This window comes from Hyperolius riggenbachi, chromosome 10 (assembly GCF_040937935.1).
Source record: "Hyperolius riggenbachi isolate aHypRig1 chromosome 10, aHypRig1.pri, whole genome shotgun sequence".
Classification (NCBI taxonomy): Eukaryota; Metazoa; Chordata; class Amphibia; order Anura; family Hyperoliidae; genus Hyperolius; species Hyperolius riggenbachi.
Genome location: NC_090655.1, coordinates 208,718,753 through 208,734,562, shown reverse-complemented (window position 1 = coordinate 208,734,562; position 15,810 = coordinate 208,718,753). Strand labels below are relative to the sequence as shown.

At 43.2% G+C, this 15,810-nt stretch overlaps 1 protein-coding gene across 2 annotated transcripts; it reads right to left on the bottom strand.

Annotated features, from left to right (window-relative positions):
• Positions 1 to 1,443: 1,443 nt before the first annotated feature.
• LOC137536252 (oocyte zinc finger protein XlCOF7.1-like) lies at positions 1,444 to 14,522 on the bottom strand. 2 transcript variants are annotated; one of them, XM_068258383.1, is made up of 5 exons: positions 14,287 to 14,522; positions 11,494 to 11,641; positions 7,873 to 8,010; positions 5,885 to 6,005; positions 1,444 to 2,897 (listed from the first exon to the last, which is right to left on the bottom strand). In XM_068258383.1, exons 2-5 carry the CDS (start codon positions 11,569 to 11,571, stop codon positions 1,627 to 1,629), a joined length of 1,608 nt encoding a protein of 535 aa, XP_068114484.1. In that variant the 5' UTR covers positions 11,572 to 11,641; positions 14,287 to 14,522; the 3' UTR covers positions 1,444 to 1,626. The 2 variants fall into 2 exon arrangements, with proteins under 2 accessions (XP_068114484.1, XP_068114483.1); XM_068258382.1 differs by having other exon boundaries at positions 14,330 to 14,522.
• Between the last annotated feature and the right edge of the window lie 1,288 nt (positions 14,523 to 15,810).

The window sequence follows — 15,810 nt, the reverse complement described above, 5'->3', positions numbered from 1 at the left end:
TTCCTCCACTGTATATATAAATATATATATATATATATTTTTTTACATGTCCTTACATTGTTTCCATTCATAAATGTAACGATCTGGCGGCGGAAACCGCCAGAAATCAGCGGCGGGAGATAGTGCGGCTGCTCTATGTAAGAATAAAACACTGTTTTTGAACAAAAACAGTGTTTATTCTCGGCGGACATGCTCAGATTGGCACAGGGGACTGACTGTCGGGTCGTGACTAGCGTGTCCCTCCGGCTCTAGCAGCTGCCGCTATGGACATGAAGCTCACGTCCGCGCGGCATAAATGGTTAAGTACTTTGCAGTACTGGTCGGAGTCTTAAAGGCATGCACATGAGAGGTGCTCGGAGTCCCTTTAATGTGTCTGCACATAATTCAGCCTTAGATGAAATAGTGTTAAATTTGACACTGTAATGAATAGCGACATAGCAGCGGCGGTGAATGGCATTACCACCGCAGCTGCTTCTGATTCTCTGCCTGCCAGTCTTCCCGCACCTTGGGCGTCTAGCACCCCGAGGACGGGTGTCTCTGTTGTTCACAGGGGTGCATTAGCGCGTGCGCGCGCTCACCATCAGGATCTTTAAGCCAGGAGGAGGCGCGTCAGCTGACCGGCTGGTCGGCTGACATCACAGGGCACGCTCGCCGCCGCTGATTGGTTGAGGTGCGGTGGGCGTGCCTCAGGGGTCTACTCCGCTTCTTAAGCACGGCGGATTCAGTAGCAACTTGTTTGCTGTTGCGAATACTTCGTGTTAGCGCTCAGACCTTAGATAGATCCGGTGTGCTTTGATCCGAGAGAAAACCGGGGCTTTCACACAGTGATAGGATTGTTTGATAGCCATATAATTGAAAATTGTATTATCTGTTATGACTCTTGCTCGTTCTGACTATTCTTACTCTCAGTGATTTTGTACTTCTGCCCATCTGATCTTGCTGCTGACTCTGCCTGCTATAACCTTCTTGTCTTTGCCTTCTGACTTTGTACCGTATGTGCCTGCCTGTTGCCAAACTCTGCTAGTCTGACTACTCTACTCTCACCAGAGAGCCCTAGTCTCTGGTGAGGGGTCTGGTACTGTTAGTGCCCACCAGCTCCTCTGGTGTGGCATAGTCAAACTTATCAGTACTATTGTTGCACCAAGCACTACACCTATCTACACTCTTTGCTATTTGTTGCCTCCTCAGCTCTTGTATATCTGTATTATAGGTGATTCTGCAGATCACCTAATAATCAGAACTCTTAATGCTGACACCAATCGTTACAGACACACTCCCTCTTTGCAAATACTACCTCAAAAGATCTCTATAACAAAAAAGGCAAATCACAACTTGCCTTTTCTCAAGAATCCTTCTACTACTCACGACAGTCAATCACATGATGAAATAAAGGCACTCTAGTCATGTGATCTCTGCTCAAGGAAAGGTGGAAAAAAACAAAGATTCTAGAGAAAAGCTGTTTATTTCTGACTGGTTACATTTTGTTACTGTCCCTGCTTACGGGGATTATTTTTCCCATTGATTGTTGAAATTGATATGTATACAAACTGGCCAATCACAGTTCTACCTGGTGGGTCAGGTGTGAAAACATTTGTTCTAAGGTGACATTTTCTAAGTTCAGAACAGTCACAGGTTTATAATCTCTTGGCTATGCCTCTTCTTATGGGCAACAAAACCAGAGAAATTGGAGAAGCACTTGCCACACACTGAGCACGAGTATGGCTTTTCACCTGTATGAATCCGTTCATGAATGTTAGCAGAGAAACGATGAGCAAACTTTTTATTACAAAAGGAACAGGAGAAGGGTTTCTCCCCTGTATGTGTCCGCTCATGGCGCTCAAGGTCTGAGGCACACCGGAAACTCTTTGGACAGTATGGGCAGGGCAACTGTTGCTTCTGTCGATGGATCCTCCTATGGAGGCGTAGTGAAGATCTTAACTCGTAACAATTCCCACAGTCTGGACATGAATACTGCTTCTCGGCTACAGGAGTTCTACAGGGGTAAGTCAAATCTTCTTTTTTCCTCATTACCCCACTTTCAAAGGAAGAAATTGTACCATCTATAGCATAACCATTCTCCTGGTTAACAGAGTTCTGACCACTACCAGCACTCTCCAGATTTGAACCCACATGAATCATCTGATGTCTCACAAAATGGGATCTGGAAAAGAAGCTACGGCCACATTCATGGCATTGAAAAAACTCTCTGGCATGGACCTTCTTATGGGTGCATAATCCGGCCAATTTCATGAAGCTTTTGCCACATTTTGAACACTTGAATGGTTTTTCACCTGTATGAATGCGGAAGTGTGTTTCAAGGGCTGAATTACAAGCAAAAGATTTGCCACAAATGTTACATGTGAATGGTTTGGCTGTCTCAGAAACACCTTGATATGCGTTCAACAATCCCGTATGGTGTTTTGGTATGGTTTCTGAAAGTTCTGGGATTATTTTGACACCTGCAGGTAAACTTTGACTTCTTGAGTGGGAATGTCCACAATCTTCTTTTGGACCTGAAGTTATAGCTATGTCACAATAATCATCATTTTCTTCCTCCAGTTTGACGTACGTAACCAGGTATTCCTCATTTTTGACAGACAAGGTATCTACTGGTGGGGATCCTTTCTCAAAAAAAGACTTAGGTTCCATCAAATTCATGTTCTTCTTAATTTCCAAGGCCATTGTTTCAAGCTCGTTGATCTCAAGAGAAATTGGCTCCTGTTTGATGATTACAGAGTTGTGGAAATGGTCTGGATTTGCCTCTATGAATGTATCTGAAGATCCTAGTATCATGTTAGGACTCTCTTTCCTCTGACAGTCTCCAACCCCACCTATGTCATTGTCACTGCCATTTCCTTTTCTGTTAGTTGGTGCTGGAAACTCCACAATCTTGTCAACTGTGGACAAGAGATATTGAAAAAAAAAAAACATTAATGTCAAGATCAAAAACAAACTGTATTGCTATTTAGACAAAAACTGCAGACAGAATAGTTAAACAATTATACTTAGAGATCGTATTAAGAAAATTGAAAGCCTTACTTAAGAGAAAATGTAAAACAAAAACAGTAGTTCTTGTGCTGCCTAGCTCAAACCAGCTATATAAGTTTCACTGCTCTTCACTATGATCTTCCATACTATAGTGTTGTGAATAGCCTTCTCCCTTTGTCATGTGTCCTTCCTATCTTTTGAGTAGGGACCATAGTGTCATCATCTAATTCTGGTGGGCCTAGCTACTATACAGTAACACCAGATGAAGCTTTAGTTTATGGGCGCTGGTAGAGCTGGACAACAGCATCATGCCCCTAACCAGGGGAAGAGGAGTTCACATGGACGTCTGGTAGAGGAACTATGCCTTGCAACCCACTACACTATGAAAAATAGCAATGGAGTGCAGGGCTGGTTCTCTAATGAAGCAAGGTGAAACACTTTCATCAGGTGCAGAGATTACAGGGGCAGCTGGTTTGTACTGTGTTTACACACACAGCATGCAGTCAGAGTAGGAGTAGAAGCGAGAGGAGAGTGAGTGAGGTGAAGAGGTCATCATTGGGGAAAAGCAGATTGTTGTGCGGTGTGAGGAGTCTGACAGTGAATGAGGAGGGGGAGGCAGGAGAGCAGCAGTGTTTCATTTGACTTGTACAGCAGAAGGGAGAAGGTGGCACTGCTGTCCTGACCGAGGAGGAATGGAGGACGGCTGACTGGCTGAGGGTGAGCAGTTTGTTTGTCACAGACTTGCAGCCAGCCAGTGTGTTATTGTGTTGAGCTGCAGCATGTCATGTCTCAAGTTGTTGCATATCCTCCCTTGCAAACTGAGAGCATTAAATGAAGCAGAGTAAGCTGTCGGTTGCTGTGCAATCATTCCAAATCAGGAGGGGGGAAGCAAAACGTCTAGAACCGGCCCTGATGGAGTGTGTTGTATCACTGCAGTATACTGACACATGGGGATCTTTTAGCTGCAGACTGCTGCTGAGGATTTTAGCACAGATTAATTCAGTTTTTAGAGACTAGTAGATCATCAAAAGCCACAGTAAAAGCAACTGTCACTATTGGTAGTTAGTGAGTGTGGGGTAATACAGCTCAGCCCATGGGATCCTGCTGTAAGTTCATCTGTACCTCACTGAAAGCAGTCAGGCCACAGACTGTACAGCAAAGCCTTTCCATTTGAATTTTTGTGGGACTTGCTCCCCAATAATTCCATTATCAGATCTACCATACTCACTGTCTACTTGATTGTATTGGATCTGAAGGAATCGATTACACACATACAACTTTTATCTAATGTTCATATATCACAAAGGACCACTGCTATTAAACAGCTCAACCTAAGTTAAGCAGTATTTTGCCTTCTTAAAGGATACCCGAGGTGACATGTGACATGAGGAGATAGACATGGGTATATACAGTGCTTAGCACACAAATAACTATGCTGTGTTTCTTTTTTTCTTTCTCTGCCTGAAAGCGTTAAATATCAGGTATGTAAGTGGCTGACTCAGTTCTGACTCAGGCAGGAAGTGACTACAGTGTGACCCTCACCAATAAGAAATTCCAAATATAAAGCACTTTCCTAACAGAACATTACTTCTGAGAGCAGGAAAGAGATAAAAAGAGCCAATAGTTCATAGATTTTAGCTCTGGCATACTTCAATGAATGTGTCATTGAGCAAAAACAATAAAACAGTTAAAACTTAAAAAGTAGATTTCATCATAAAATAAAACTGGAATATCTTAAAAAGTCAATTTTAGGAGAAGGAAGATAGATACAATCGTTTATTTCATTAGTTTATTTTCGCCACGGGTGTCCTTTAAAAGGGAGTCTGAGGTGAAAGTAAAAAAAAAAAACTCACCTAAGGAAGGAAGGTCTGGGACCTTCCTGGTCTTCTCACGGTTCCCACGTTCCCCCGCTGGCTCCCCCGTTAGCAGCCTACGACCCATGGAACATGGACTGCTTTCTTCCACGTTGGGCTGGCTTTGGGAGTCTTCGGAAGCACTTGGGCTTCCAAAGATGGCCGCTCCGTACTGTGAGCGCCCTCTCTTGCGCACTCGCCCGTGCACAGTACAGAGCCACTGGTCTTCAGGAGCCCAAGTGCTTCCGAAGAATTCCTAAGTCTCCTGCGGAAGAAGATTCAAACAGAGGAGCCTGCAGGGGGGTCGAGGACACCGTGAGGAGAACAGGAAGGCTCTAAAGCTGGCCACTAACGGTCCAATTTCTAGCGAAAAATCGTTAGAGCGATCAGAAATTCTGATCGGATTGGTTGTAAATAATCTCCATTGGTGGACACAATCGATTATGAACGTGTGAAAAAAATGTCGCCCGAATGAATTTTTGTCGAACGAAAATTTGGATTTTCTTGGTGATCGTGATAGATAGGAAGCAATGATTGGTTAGTTGATGGTGTAGTGAACGATTTTTCGTCCGATCAGAATTTCTGATTGCTCGAACGATTTTTCGCTAGAAATTGGACCGTTAGTGGCCAGCTTTAAGGACCCAGAGCCTTCCCTCTCCTTAGGTGAGTATCTGTTTTTTTTTTATTTCCCCTCAGACTTGCTTTAAAACAGAAGGTATTTGCAATAATCCAGGTTGGAGTGAGCATCTGAGGTGTCCCACAGTGCTTCACTGCTGAATATGCAAATCATTCCTTTGCTAAGCTTGATGGGTAATCTGTCACTCAACATAAGTTAAAGCAGCACATCCACCATCATTGGACATAAAGGCCACCTGAAATGGGATATTACAAAGGTGTACTTAGGAAGTAACACTGATTGAGATCTGCCCTCCTATGATCTGCTGTTTACTTTGAGTTAAGTGCCCTAAAAAGGTAAATTATCCTGTATTATATAGGAGCTATCAAAGTGACAAAATGTATAACTTTATGAAATAAGCACTTACCAAAGGAGCCTAAGAACTGATTGCCTGTAATGATGTCCGTGTAGAGATCCTGGTGTTCTTCTATATACTGCCACTCCTCCGTGGAGAAATGGATGGAGACATTGTCACACCTTACAGGAACCTGAAACACACAGTGATACAGTCATTATTCATTATATATTCACATTATTACGCCTTTCACAATAAGACAACGGTAATATTGTTTAAAATGAGAAGCACTAGTATACAAAAACCATTTCATAGCTCTTCACTCAGATCAGTATCAGCAATAACTCTGTACCAGCAGTGACCCCGAACCAGCAATGACCCAGTACCGGCAAAAACCCTGTACCAGCAATGACCCCTAAATCAGCAATGACCCCTAAATCAGCAATGACCCCGTACCTGCAATAAAACTTGTACCAGCAAAGACCCTGTACCTGCAATAAAACCCGTACCTGCAATGACCCTGTACCTGCAATGACCCTGTACCTGCAATGACCCAATACCTGCAATGACCCTGTACCAGCAATGACCCTGTACCAGCAATGACCCTGAACCAGCAATAACCCTGTACCAGCAATGACCTCGTACCAGCAATGACCCCACACCAGCTATGAACCTGAATCAGCTATGACCCTGAACCAACAATAACCTTGAACCAGCAATAACCCCATACCAACAATAACCCCATGCATAGCTTTACAAACAGAAGTCATAAGGATCATGTCTCATTGGGAGCATGCAACAAGCATTTGGACAAGTGTTTGGGGAGAAATCAATAACTTGCTTTGTTTACAAAATGGGGATGGGCTACCAATGTTATTTAACTGTACCTACAAACAGGAGTGACCTTAAAGTGAACCCGAGGCAGATTGTGAAAAAAAAAAAAAAAAGAAAGAAAGAAAAAGATAGGTGCTTACCAATGAAGAGGAAAGCCTCCAGATCCTTCAGTGGCTTCCTGTGTTCCCCTTGGCCCCACCCTTGCCACGCACAGACCCCTGAAACATATCCAACAAGAGCTTGTCAGATATGTTATCGTGGCCATGCTCTTTATGGAAGGGCCTTCGCAATAAGACGGAGCCACTCAGCCATGATTAGTTTAGACAAGCAGGCAGACGTCATATGCGCAGGCATGCTCGAGCATGAACTTCCAGAGGGTGGGGTCGAGGAGGGCACGAGAACCTCTGAAGCAGGGAGGTCAAACTGCAGTCCCCAGAGGCGGAGGTCCTCACACATTTTTGGCACATCTCAAATTAATTGATGGGACTGAAACCTGAAGGGCGTGGTTCCTCAAGTAAATGCATTTCTCTGTTTTTCTATCCATCCTAAACACTGCCATATGGATATGACCCTCGAGGACTGGAGTTTTGACGCCTGTGTTCTAGAAGATCCAGAGGCTTCCCTCTTCCTAGGTAAGTATCTTTTGTGTTTAAACCCTCTTCTGATTTTCTTGCTGGTTTTAAGCAATTTAAGACCAACTACTTTATACCTTATAACAAGTTACCCATAATATGGAATTTGATTTAATAAAGCTGAAAGAATTTCAAAGTTATAAATAATTCTTAAGAGGTGGGTACCAGAACAGATATAAAAAAAATATACTGTGAACAGTAAGCTCGACTATTCAAATAGCAACATTCAGCAAGAAATGGTCTGACGCATTTCGTGACCAAAGGTCTACAGTCTCAGAGGATCTGTAAACAAACAGAGACTCTACAATTCTTTTTTCTGATCACTACATTTTCTAAAGAAAGCCCTCTCTGAGGAATTCCTTCTTCACATTAACCCTGTACCACGCACAGCACTTAAGGCCCTGTACATCATGCGTCATTGGGAGAAAACTCCGGCTCTAAAGAGCAGCAAAACTAAATATATCTAGAGGGGGCTCTTTAGCACCTCAATCCAGCCTATTTACAGGTACACTTTGATGCATATGTGACATCACCGTCCTGGACACATCCCTGACCATTGCTGCATAATGTCCCAGAATTCCCAGCACTGCTCACCTCTCCTGTCAGCAGCTCTGCGATCTTGTTGGTGACTTCCAGGATCTTCTTGCCAGAGTTTTTATGCAATCTTCCTGACACGCGGGAGTGTAAGCTGGATGTCAAGCTCTCGCTGGATTTCTTTACAACAGTATAATCCTAATTTAAGAAGCAAAACATTAACCCATTTGCGTTCCGTCGTTTTCACTTGAGCAATGTTCACCTCCCATTCATTAGCCTATAACTTTATCACTACTTATCACAATGAACTGATCTATATCTTGTTTTTTCCGCCACCAATTAGGATTTCTTTGGGGGTACATTTTGCTAAGAGCCCCTTTACTGTAAATGCATTTTAACAGGAAGAATAAGAAAAAAACTTAAAAAATTCATTATTTCTCAGTTTTCAGACATTATAGTTTTAAAATAATACATGTCTCCATAATTAAAACTCACGTATTGTATTTGCCCATATGTCCCGGTTATTACACCGTTAAAATGATGTCCCTATCACAATGTATGGCGACAATATTTTATTTGGAAATAAAGGTGCATTTTTTCTGTTTTGCATCTATCACTATTTACAAGTTTAAAATAAAAAAAAATATAGAAATATTTCATCTTTACATTGATATTTAAAAAGTTTAGACCCTTAGGTAAATATTTACATGTTTTTTTTTTTTTGTTGTAATGTTTTTTTTTTGTTTTTTTTATATTAAACATTTTATTTGGGTAGTTTTGGGAGGGTGGGATGTACACAATAGTTTTATAATGTAAATGTGTGTTGAGTGTTATTTTTTTTACTTTTAGTTGTAGTTTTACTTTTTGGCCACAAGAGTTTGTTTACATGTCGTCACTCTAAGCGTAACATACGCTTAGAGAGACGCATGGGGGACGCTACAGCCAGAAAAAGCGAAGCTTCCGAGAGAAGCTGTCGCTTTTTCAGCGGGGGAGAGTAATCAGTGGTCGGGCACCATAGCCCGATTCACTGATTACCTGGCTAACGAACCGCGGGCCGGGAGCGCGCGTGCATGCGCACGATCGGCCGCGGGAGCGCGCATGGTTCCTGGACGTAGTTTCTACGTCCAGGAACTAAAATAGGTTAATATAGAGACACATCACAGCCAGTTTCACATTTGCAGCCCTTCACCTCTCCAGTCAGGACCAGTGTTATTAATGAAGACAAAGGTGATTTTATGTGACACTGCTAGAACCCCCCACCTTTCCAATACCTCCAGTTTTCACAGTGGAGCAGCTTTCATGGATGGGGTAAATACCACTAGACCAGAGCGTAACTACAAATCATGGAGCCCCTCCTGCAAAATTTTGATGGGGCATCTTTAATATTCACACCCTTCCCTTTCCTCTTCTTGGTGACCCTCACAGCCTGAGTGCCTATCTTATGAGGATCATAAAACAAGTGTGGCCATCCGGATCTTCACACCCATAACAAGTGTAGCCACAAAAACACCTGATCTGGAGTATCAGAGGGAGGAAAGGTTAGTAGTTGGGGCTTCCCCACAGCTCTGGACCCCCTACAGTTGCTGCTCCCCTATAGTTACGTTCCTGCACTAGACTTCGTCGCCAGCATGCTAGAGCCGTAAAGCAACCTCAGCAGACCTTGGGAGACATCTGTACCTACACCAGATTTTAGTGTGTGTAGCTGGTCTAAGCTGTTCCCAACGGATAATTTATCAGCTACAGTCATGAAATATTGGGGATAGGATTCATAGACATCAGGTCTCTATTAACCGAGAACAGCTTTTCCTATGTATAACGTAACACTGCAACCCATGACCCCATGTGTCACAAGTACAATGCTTACTGGCTAACATAAACAATATGTCTACATTAGTTTGCAAACCAGCACAGTAAAAGTGACAGCTAGAACCTGGGCAAATGTTCCTGGTAAATCAGTACTGCTTCACACATACACCCACTAACAACATGCAGGGCATACCACAGACCTTCCCTTTCCCCATGACACTGGAAACATGAACTTAAGAAACACAAATTAGAAAACAGTTGAGAGGCATTTCCTTATTATCGCTACTTTCTGTACGTTTTCTGCTTATGGATAAAAATAAGGAACACCAAGAGCCCCAATAGTGTAATATGTACTGGTAAATGGTTACTAGATAGAGTAAATATTAATACTCACAAACCAGGGTTACCATTAGGCAACCACTGTAAAAGCAGGTGGGGAGATTTTCCTGACCCCACTCAGGAATAAGAAGTCGCTCTCTGTAGATGAGAAAAAGGGGGTTCAACCCTCCACCCAGGGTGGACTCAATATTATGCAGGAGAACAGAGGCGCCAAAAGGATAAAAGGAAGCTAAATGAGCTTAAAAAAACAAATTCTTGGTAAATAGAGGAGGTAGTGGTGGACTTACCTCCTCCAAGTAGACACACAACGACTGTAGTAAAGACAGTCAATATATTTTATTTATGAACTCCAAATATGCAACGCGTTTCGCAGGTTTGATCCCGCTTCATCAGGCAATAACAACGGAGCAATAGCATATGTGGTCAGTAGAAGAGCCAGGCACCTCTGTCTGATGAAGCGGGATCAAACCTGCGAAACACGTTGCATATTTGGAGTTCATAAATAAAATATATTGACTGTCTTTACTACAGTCGTTGTGTATCTACTTGGAGGAGGTAAGTCCACCACTACCTCCTCTATTTACCAAGAATTTGTTTTTTTAAGCTAATTTAGCTTCCTTTTATCCTTTTGGCGCCTCTGTTCTCCTGCATAATTTTTGCTTATGGAGTTCATTTTTGGCACGTTTGCTTTACAGCCACACGACTGAAGTCATGTAACACTCCCAGAATCCCTTTGAGTGATCACTATTGAGAAACATTTCAATATATGGGTTTTCTCTCACACCATGTGGATTGGAATGCAGAGAAACATGTTTTTCAGAAAAGCACAATGTATTTCATGGAAAAACTGCATGTTGTGTTTAGGAATGTACAGAGAGATGTAATTTTTTTAAGAAGGAAAAGAAAAATGCAGACAATGTGACTGGCCCTTTAAGTAAAAATTGACTGTACATTAGTGATGCTCCGATACCCCCAATCACGAATTTGAGTGATCACGAATTCGACTCCGCCCACTTACAAATTGACTTGTGATCACGATCACGAATAGAAATAGATATCCAACTCAAATGCAGTTTTGAGTCGAATAACTGCATGTAAACACGAATTACGAGTTAAAGTTTCAAAGGAAAAAAGTATTTACTAGTCGGTATTCGTGATGAATACAGACTAGTGATCACGAGTAAATCATGATCACGAGTCGGGTAACGAGTGCAATCACAAGTGCTTTCGTGATGGGCATTCGTGGTCGAGAGCCAATCACGATTGCCGATTACGACCTCGTGATCGGCAAATATGAGTCATGATCACAAGTTACTTGTGATCACGAGGTCGTGACGAGCACCACTGCTGTACATGCAAGGGGAGTTCCCGCACTGCATAAAATGCATGCGCACAATGTAAGTGCGGTACCTGCCTCACTTGCCCAGTTATGTCTCTGTGTAACTGACAGGAACAAGAGTTATGACATCACAGCATCTCCACACTGCTCAGGTATACAGATAAGATTTTACATAATGCTCCCAGAATCCTCCTCACCTCTCCAGTCAGCAGGTAGAGGATTTCCATGGTGAGGTTTAATATCATCTCAGTTATACATCTGCCTTCTTTCTCCATCTTCGGACATCTAACTGGATAGTCTCAACCAACAGAATTGTAATCACAGATCATATCTCAGATATGATTTCTGCAAAATATACAGAATATAAACAATGTATTGACAATATGAAGAAGCAACTACAAATAAGCCTCATACTGTACATACACAAATATGATACATTACATACCTAAAATGCCTTCAAGAATTGTGATGCCTCCAACTGGGGCAATCTTTCTAATTTCACAGTCTGCTTGAGGTGGAAGCTGATTTGCCTTCCAAGACAAGCAGCAGTAACTTTGTCCACAAACCCAGCTTGTTAACCCCATTAGCTGGGCTGCACCAGGTCTTGTGACCAGATTTTCAAACATGATGACAGCAGCAGACGCCTCCATGGAAAGATCCACTTCGGTTGAAGAAACACAATCCATTCATTTTTAAATTAATAAAATTAATGGCAAATGTTAGATTAGCTTGATTCCCTTGTTTTTTCACGCCAACATTTGGTATTTTTCACTGTTCTTGTCATGATTGTTGTGTCAAATCAAATCAATGTAATTAAGAATACTGGCAGCTGTGGCTGAGAAAAAAACAGTATCAGGGGCACTAAAATAATGGGGGTACTAAAGGGAGCACTATATTTAATCACTGGGCCGGATTTACATCACAGGAGCTTATATGCACAGATATCCTGGCACCCTAGATTTCACCCTCCATGAAATTACAAACCCCTCCGAACTGCACCACAGGTGTGCTGGCTGTCCCAGCTGTCACTTCTCTCTTACTTCCCTTAACCATCATTGCTACAGGTGTCCCTTAAGAGAACCCGAGGTGTGTTTAAAGAATGTTATCTGCATACAGAGGCTGGATCTGCCTATACAGCCCAGACTCTGTTGCTATCCCAAACCCCACTAAGGTCCCCCTGCACTCTGCAATCCCTCATAAATCACAGCCGTGCTGTGAGGCTGTGTTTACATCTGTAGTGTCAGTCTCAGCTGCTCCCCCGCCTCCTGCATAGCTCCGGTCCCTGCCCCCGTCCCTTCCCTCCAAATCAGCAGGGAGGGAAGGGATGCAGGCGGGGACTTGAGTTCTGCAGGAGGCGGGGAGAGCAGCAGACTGACACTATAGAGATAAACACAGCCAGTTCTGACAAGCTGTTTGTCAGCAGCGTGGCTGTGATTTATGAGGGATTGCAGAGTGCAGGGGGACCTTAGGGGGGTTTGGGATAGCAACAGAGGCTGGGCTGTATAGGCAGATCCAGCCTCTGTATGCAGATAATATTCTTCAAACCCACCTCGGGTTCTCTTTAGCATTAGATAGCTAGAGGTACCCTCAGAATTAAATAGCTAGTGGTGCCCCCAACTGAAGAGAAGTCTTTTCAGTGGAATGCTGAGAGGTGGGTTACCTCTCATTTACACTCTCCTCAGCACTCTGCATAGGGAAGGAAGGAGAGAGGCACTAGGGGAGGGGAGTGAGACACCTTTCCATCATCAGGCGCCTGTAGGCACGTGCCTACAGTGCCTTATGGTTAATCCAGCCCTGTTAAATCGTATCAGTATAATAATAATAACAATAATCAGGTCAGTATCATCAACAACTGGGGGACTGGGATGGAAGACTATGATTGGTACAGTATGGGGGAGCACTATAATAATGGGTGGAAAATTATAGTAATTGGGTTACTATGGAGGAGGCAGACTATATTTACGGGGGCAAAAGGGCAGTGCTGTCAATGGCACAAAATAGTTGCATCAAAACATGGAGGCTCTGAAATTTCGCCACATACTACTACTAGCACTCAACCTTTAGCAAGCTTAATTTGCCGACTCACTTTTCAACAATCAAAATGGCTTAAAAGAAAACCTAGGGAGAACAGAGTGAGGCCCAGTGCGCACCAAAACCGCTAGCAGATCCTCAAAACGCTAGAGGTTTTTGGAGCAGATTTCAGAGCGATTCTAGGCTTGTTTAGAGACGTTTTCTGAACATGCCTAGCGTTTTTGGGAGCGTTTTTGTGTAGCAGATCACAAATATTGTTACAGTAAAAGCTGTTACTGAACAGCTTCTGTAACAAAGACGCCTGGAAAACTGCTCTGATATAGCGTTTTCCAGAGCGGTTTGCGTCTTTCCTATACTTTACATTGAGGCAGAAACACTTTTGCAAACGTGCTGCAGGAGGCACGTTTGCGGTTTGCTAAAAAAAACGCAAACCGCTGGTGTGCACCATCCCATTTAAATACATTAGCCAAGCGTTTTCACAGGCAGAAGCGGTTTGCGTATCGCTGCAAAATACGCTCAGTGTGCCCAGGCCATAGGAACACCACAGTTTAAGAAAATTATCTGTCTATTTCAGCTTGCAGCTAACTATGCATTTGCAAAGCTTATAGTACTTGAAATGGCACTTCTTGCCATCATCTGAACATCGCTGTTTGGAATGCAGACTATTCAGGAGTAATTAGCTGCACAAAGCAGCAGCCATTGCTATTAATTTTCTACACTTGCACTAATCTAGAGACTGGCATTAATGTTAATTTACATAAAGCTGTGTACTACAGTGATACAGATGTGTGCTTTGGTAGTGATGCGGGTTTTACTATATTCAGTCTACACATAGGGTAGTCTGAAGAGCTAAAGATAATCCAGTGGGATGCATAGAGGCTGGCCTTTAGAAATTCACACATTCTGCAGATAGCTCACATGCATTGTATCAGCTAAGCAGTAACATAAACATGATCTACCTCCTCCTGGTACACAACGAGGTCTGCCATCATCACACTGTACCTGCAGGCTGCAGCCTCTCCTCTCTCTCCCACTGGAAGTCATGCCATTATAGCTTGCTGATGAGTGCCACCCTATATCAGTCTGCCAGGAGGGATTCTTTCATCTTTCTCATTCTGCAATAATCCAAGCCTCTCTTCCGTTCCAAGAACTGCCTCAGTGCTGGACAGTGCATCGTGTGACAAAAGGAAGCCGTAGGAATTCTGGGAGTTGTAGTTTAGCTGATATTTAAAGGAATATTAAAATTTAACAAGAAATGAAGTGATGTGACAGTATATTTGTTACAGTATGTTAAACCATAAACTCCTACCAGGAGTCTATGCATATATATGTCCTAAAATATGTTCACAGAAGTGAAAATATTTGACATTTATCCTTTTGTATGTATTGTTCTGTAATGTCATAGATAGCAGTCTCTTAAATGGAACCTGAAGTGAGAGGGATATGGTGGCTGCATAGCTCCCAACTGTCCCTCTTTTGGAGGGACGGTCCCTCTTTGGGAGCCCTGTCCCTCTCTGCTCCTCATTTGTCCCTCTTTCAGGACTCTGTCCCTCTTTCTATGTAAGGGCCCGTTCAGACTACAAAATGCGGACCGCAACGCATGCGGACCGCAACGCGTACGAACGCACGCATGTCCGCGTTCGTATGCGTTGCGTGGCTGATCCCATCACTGAAAAGTGAATGGGACAGCCGCGCGTTTTTGTAAAATCTGCGTGCAGCATGCGTTCCCGGACCGCACAGGTCCGGAACGCATGCTGTGTGAACATCAGACATTGCACTCTATGCAATGTCTGATGTCGTGCGTTTTGGCCACCTGCACGCGTTTCCAAAACGCGGCTGGAAACGCGTGCAGTGTGAACGGGCCCTTAATATAAATATTTCTCTACTAAAAAATGTTAATAATGCAGGAAAATGAACCAGGATAGAAAGGACCAGTGTGGTTTGAAATATAAAACAACATATTTTTCTTATGAACTCTTTATGGTATGCGTGACTAGGGTTGTGATGAGGCGTGATCAGGGGCGTGGCAGGGGCGTGGCTTAAGTGTCCCTCTTTCTCATCTCAAAAAGTTGGGAGGCATGCGGCTGACATATTTAATTTTACAATACCAGTTGCCTGGCAGACCTGCAGATCCTCTGCCTCAAATAGGTTTAGCCCCTGAACAAGCATGCAGATCAGATGTTTCTGGCAAAAATCTGACATGATTAGCTTGCATGCTTGTTTCAGGGGTTTGATTCAGACACTACAGATGCCACAATGATCAGCAGGACAGTCCGGCAACTGGTGTTTAAAAGGAAATTAATATGGCATCTTCCATATACCTCTCGCTGACATGATGCATATTCTAATTTTTGCTTACAGACTGGTTAGGGAGGAACACGAATAGGGTGACGGACTCATGGCAATTGCTGGGAAATAGCTGAACTAAAATGTATACAGGTATCTGTGTTCTGGCTGTGTCTTTCTCTTTTGTTACAGGTGCT

Coding starts and splice junctions, on each gene's coding strand:
- LOC137536252 (XM_068258383.1), bottom strand. CDS start 11,571: ATGGAGAAAGAAGGCAGATGTATAACTGAGATGATATTAAACCTCACC. Junction 8,011..11,493: donor TCTACCTGCTGACTGGAGAG/GTGAGGAGGATT, acceptor TTCTTAAATTAG/GATTATACTGTTGTAAAGAA. Junction 2,898..5,884: donor TCAGTTCTTAGGCTCCTTTG/GTAAGTGCTTAT, acceptor TCTTGTCCACAG/TTGACAAGATTGTGGAGTTT.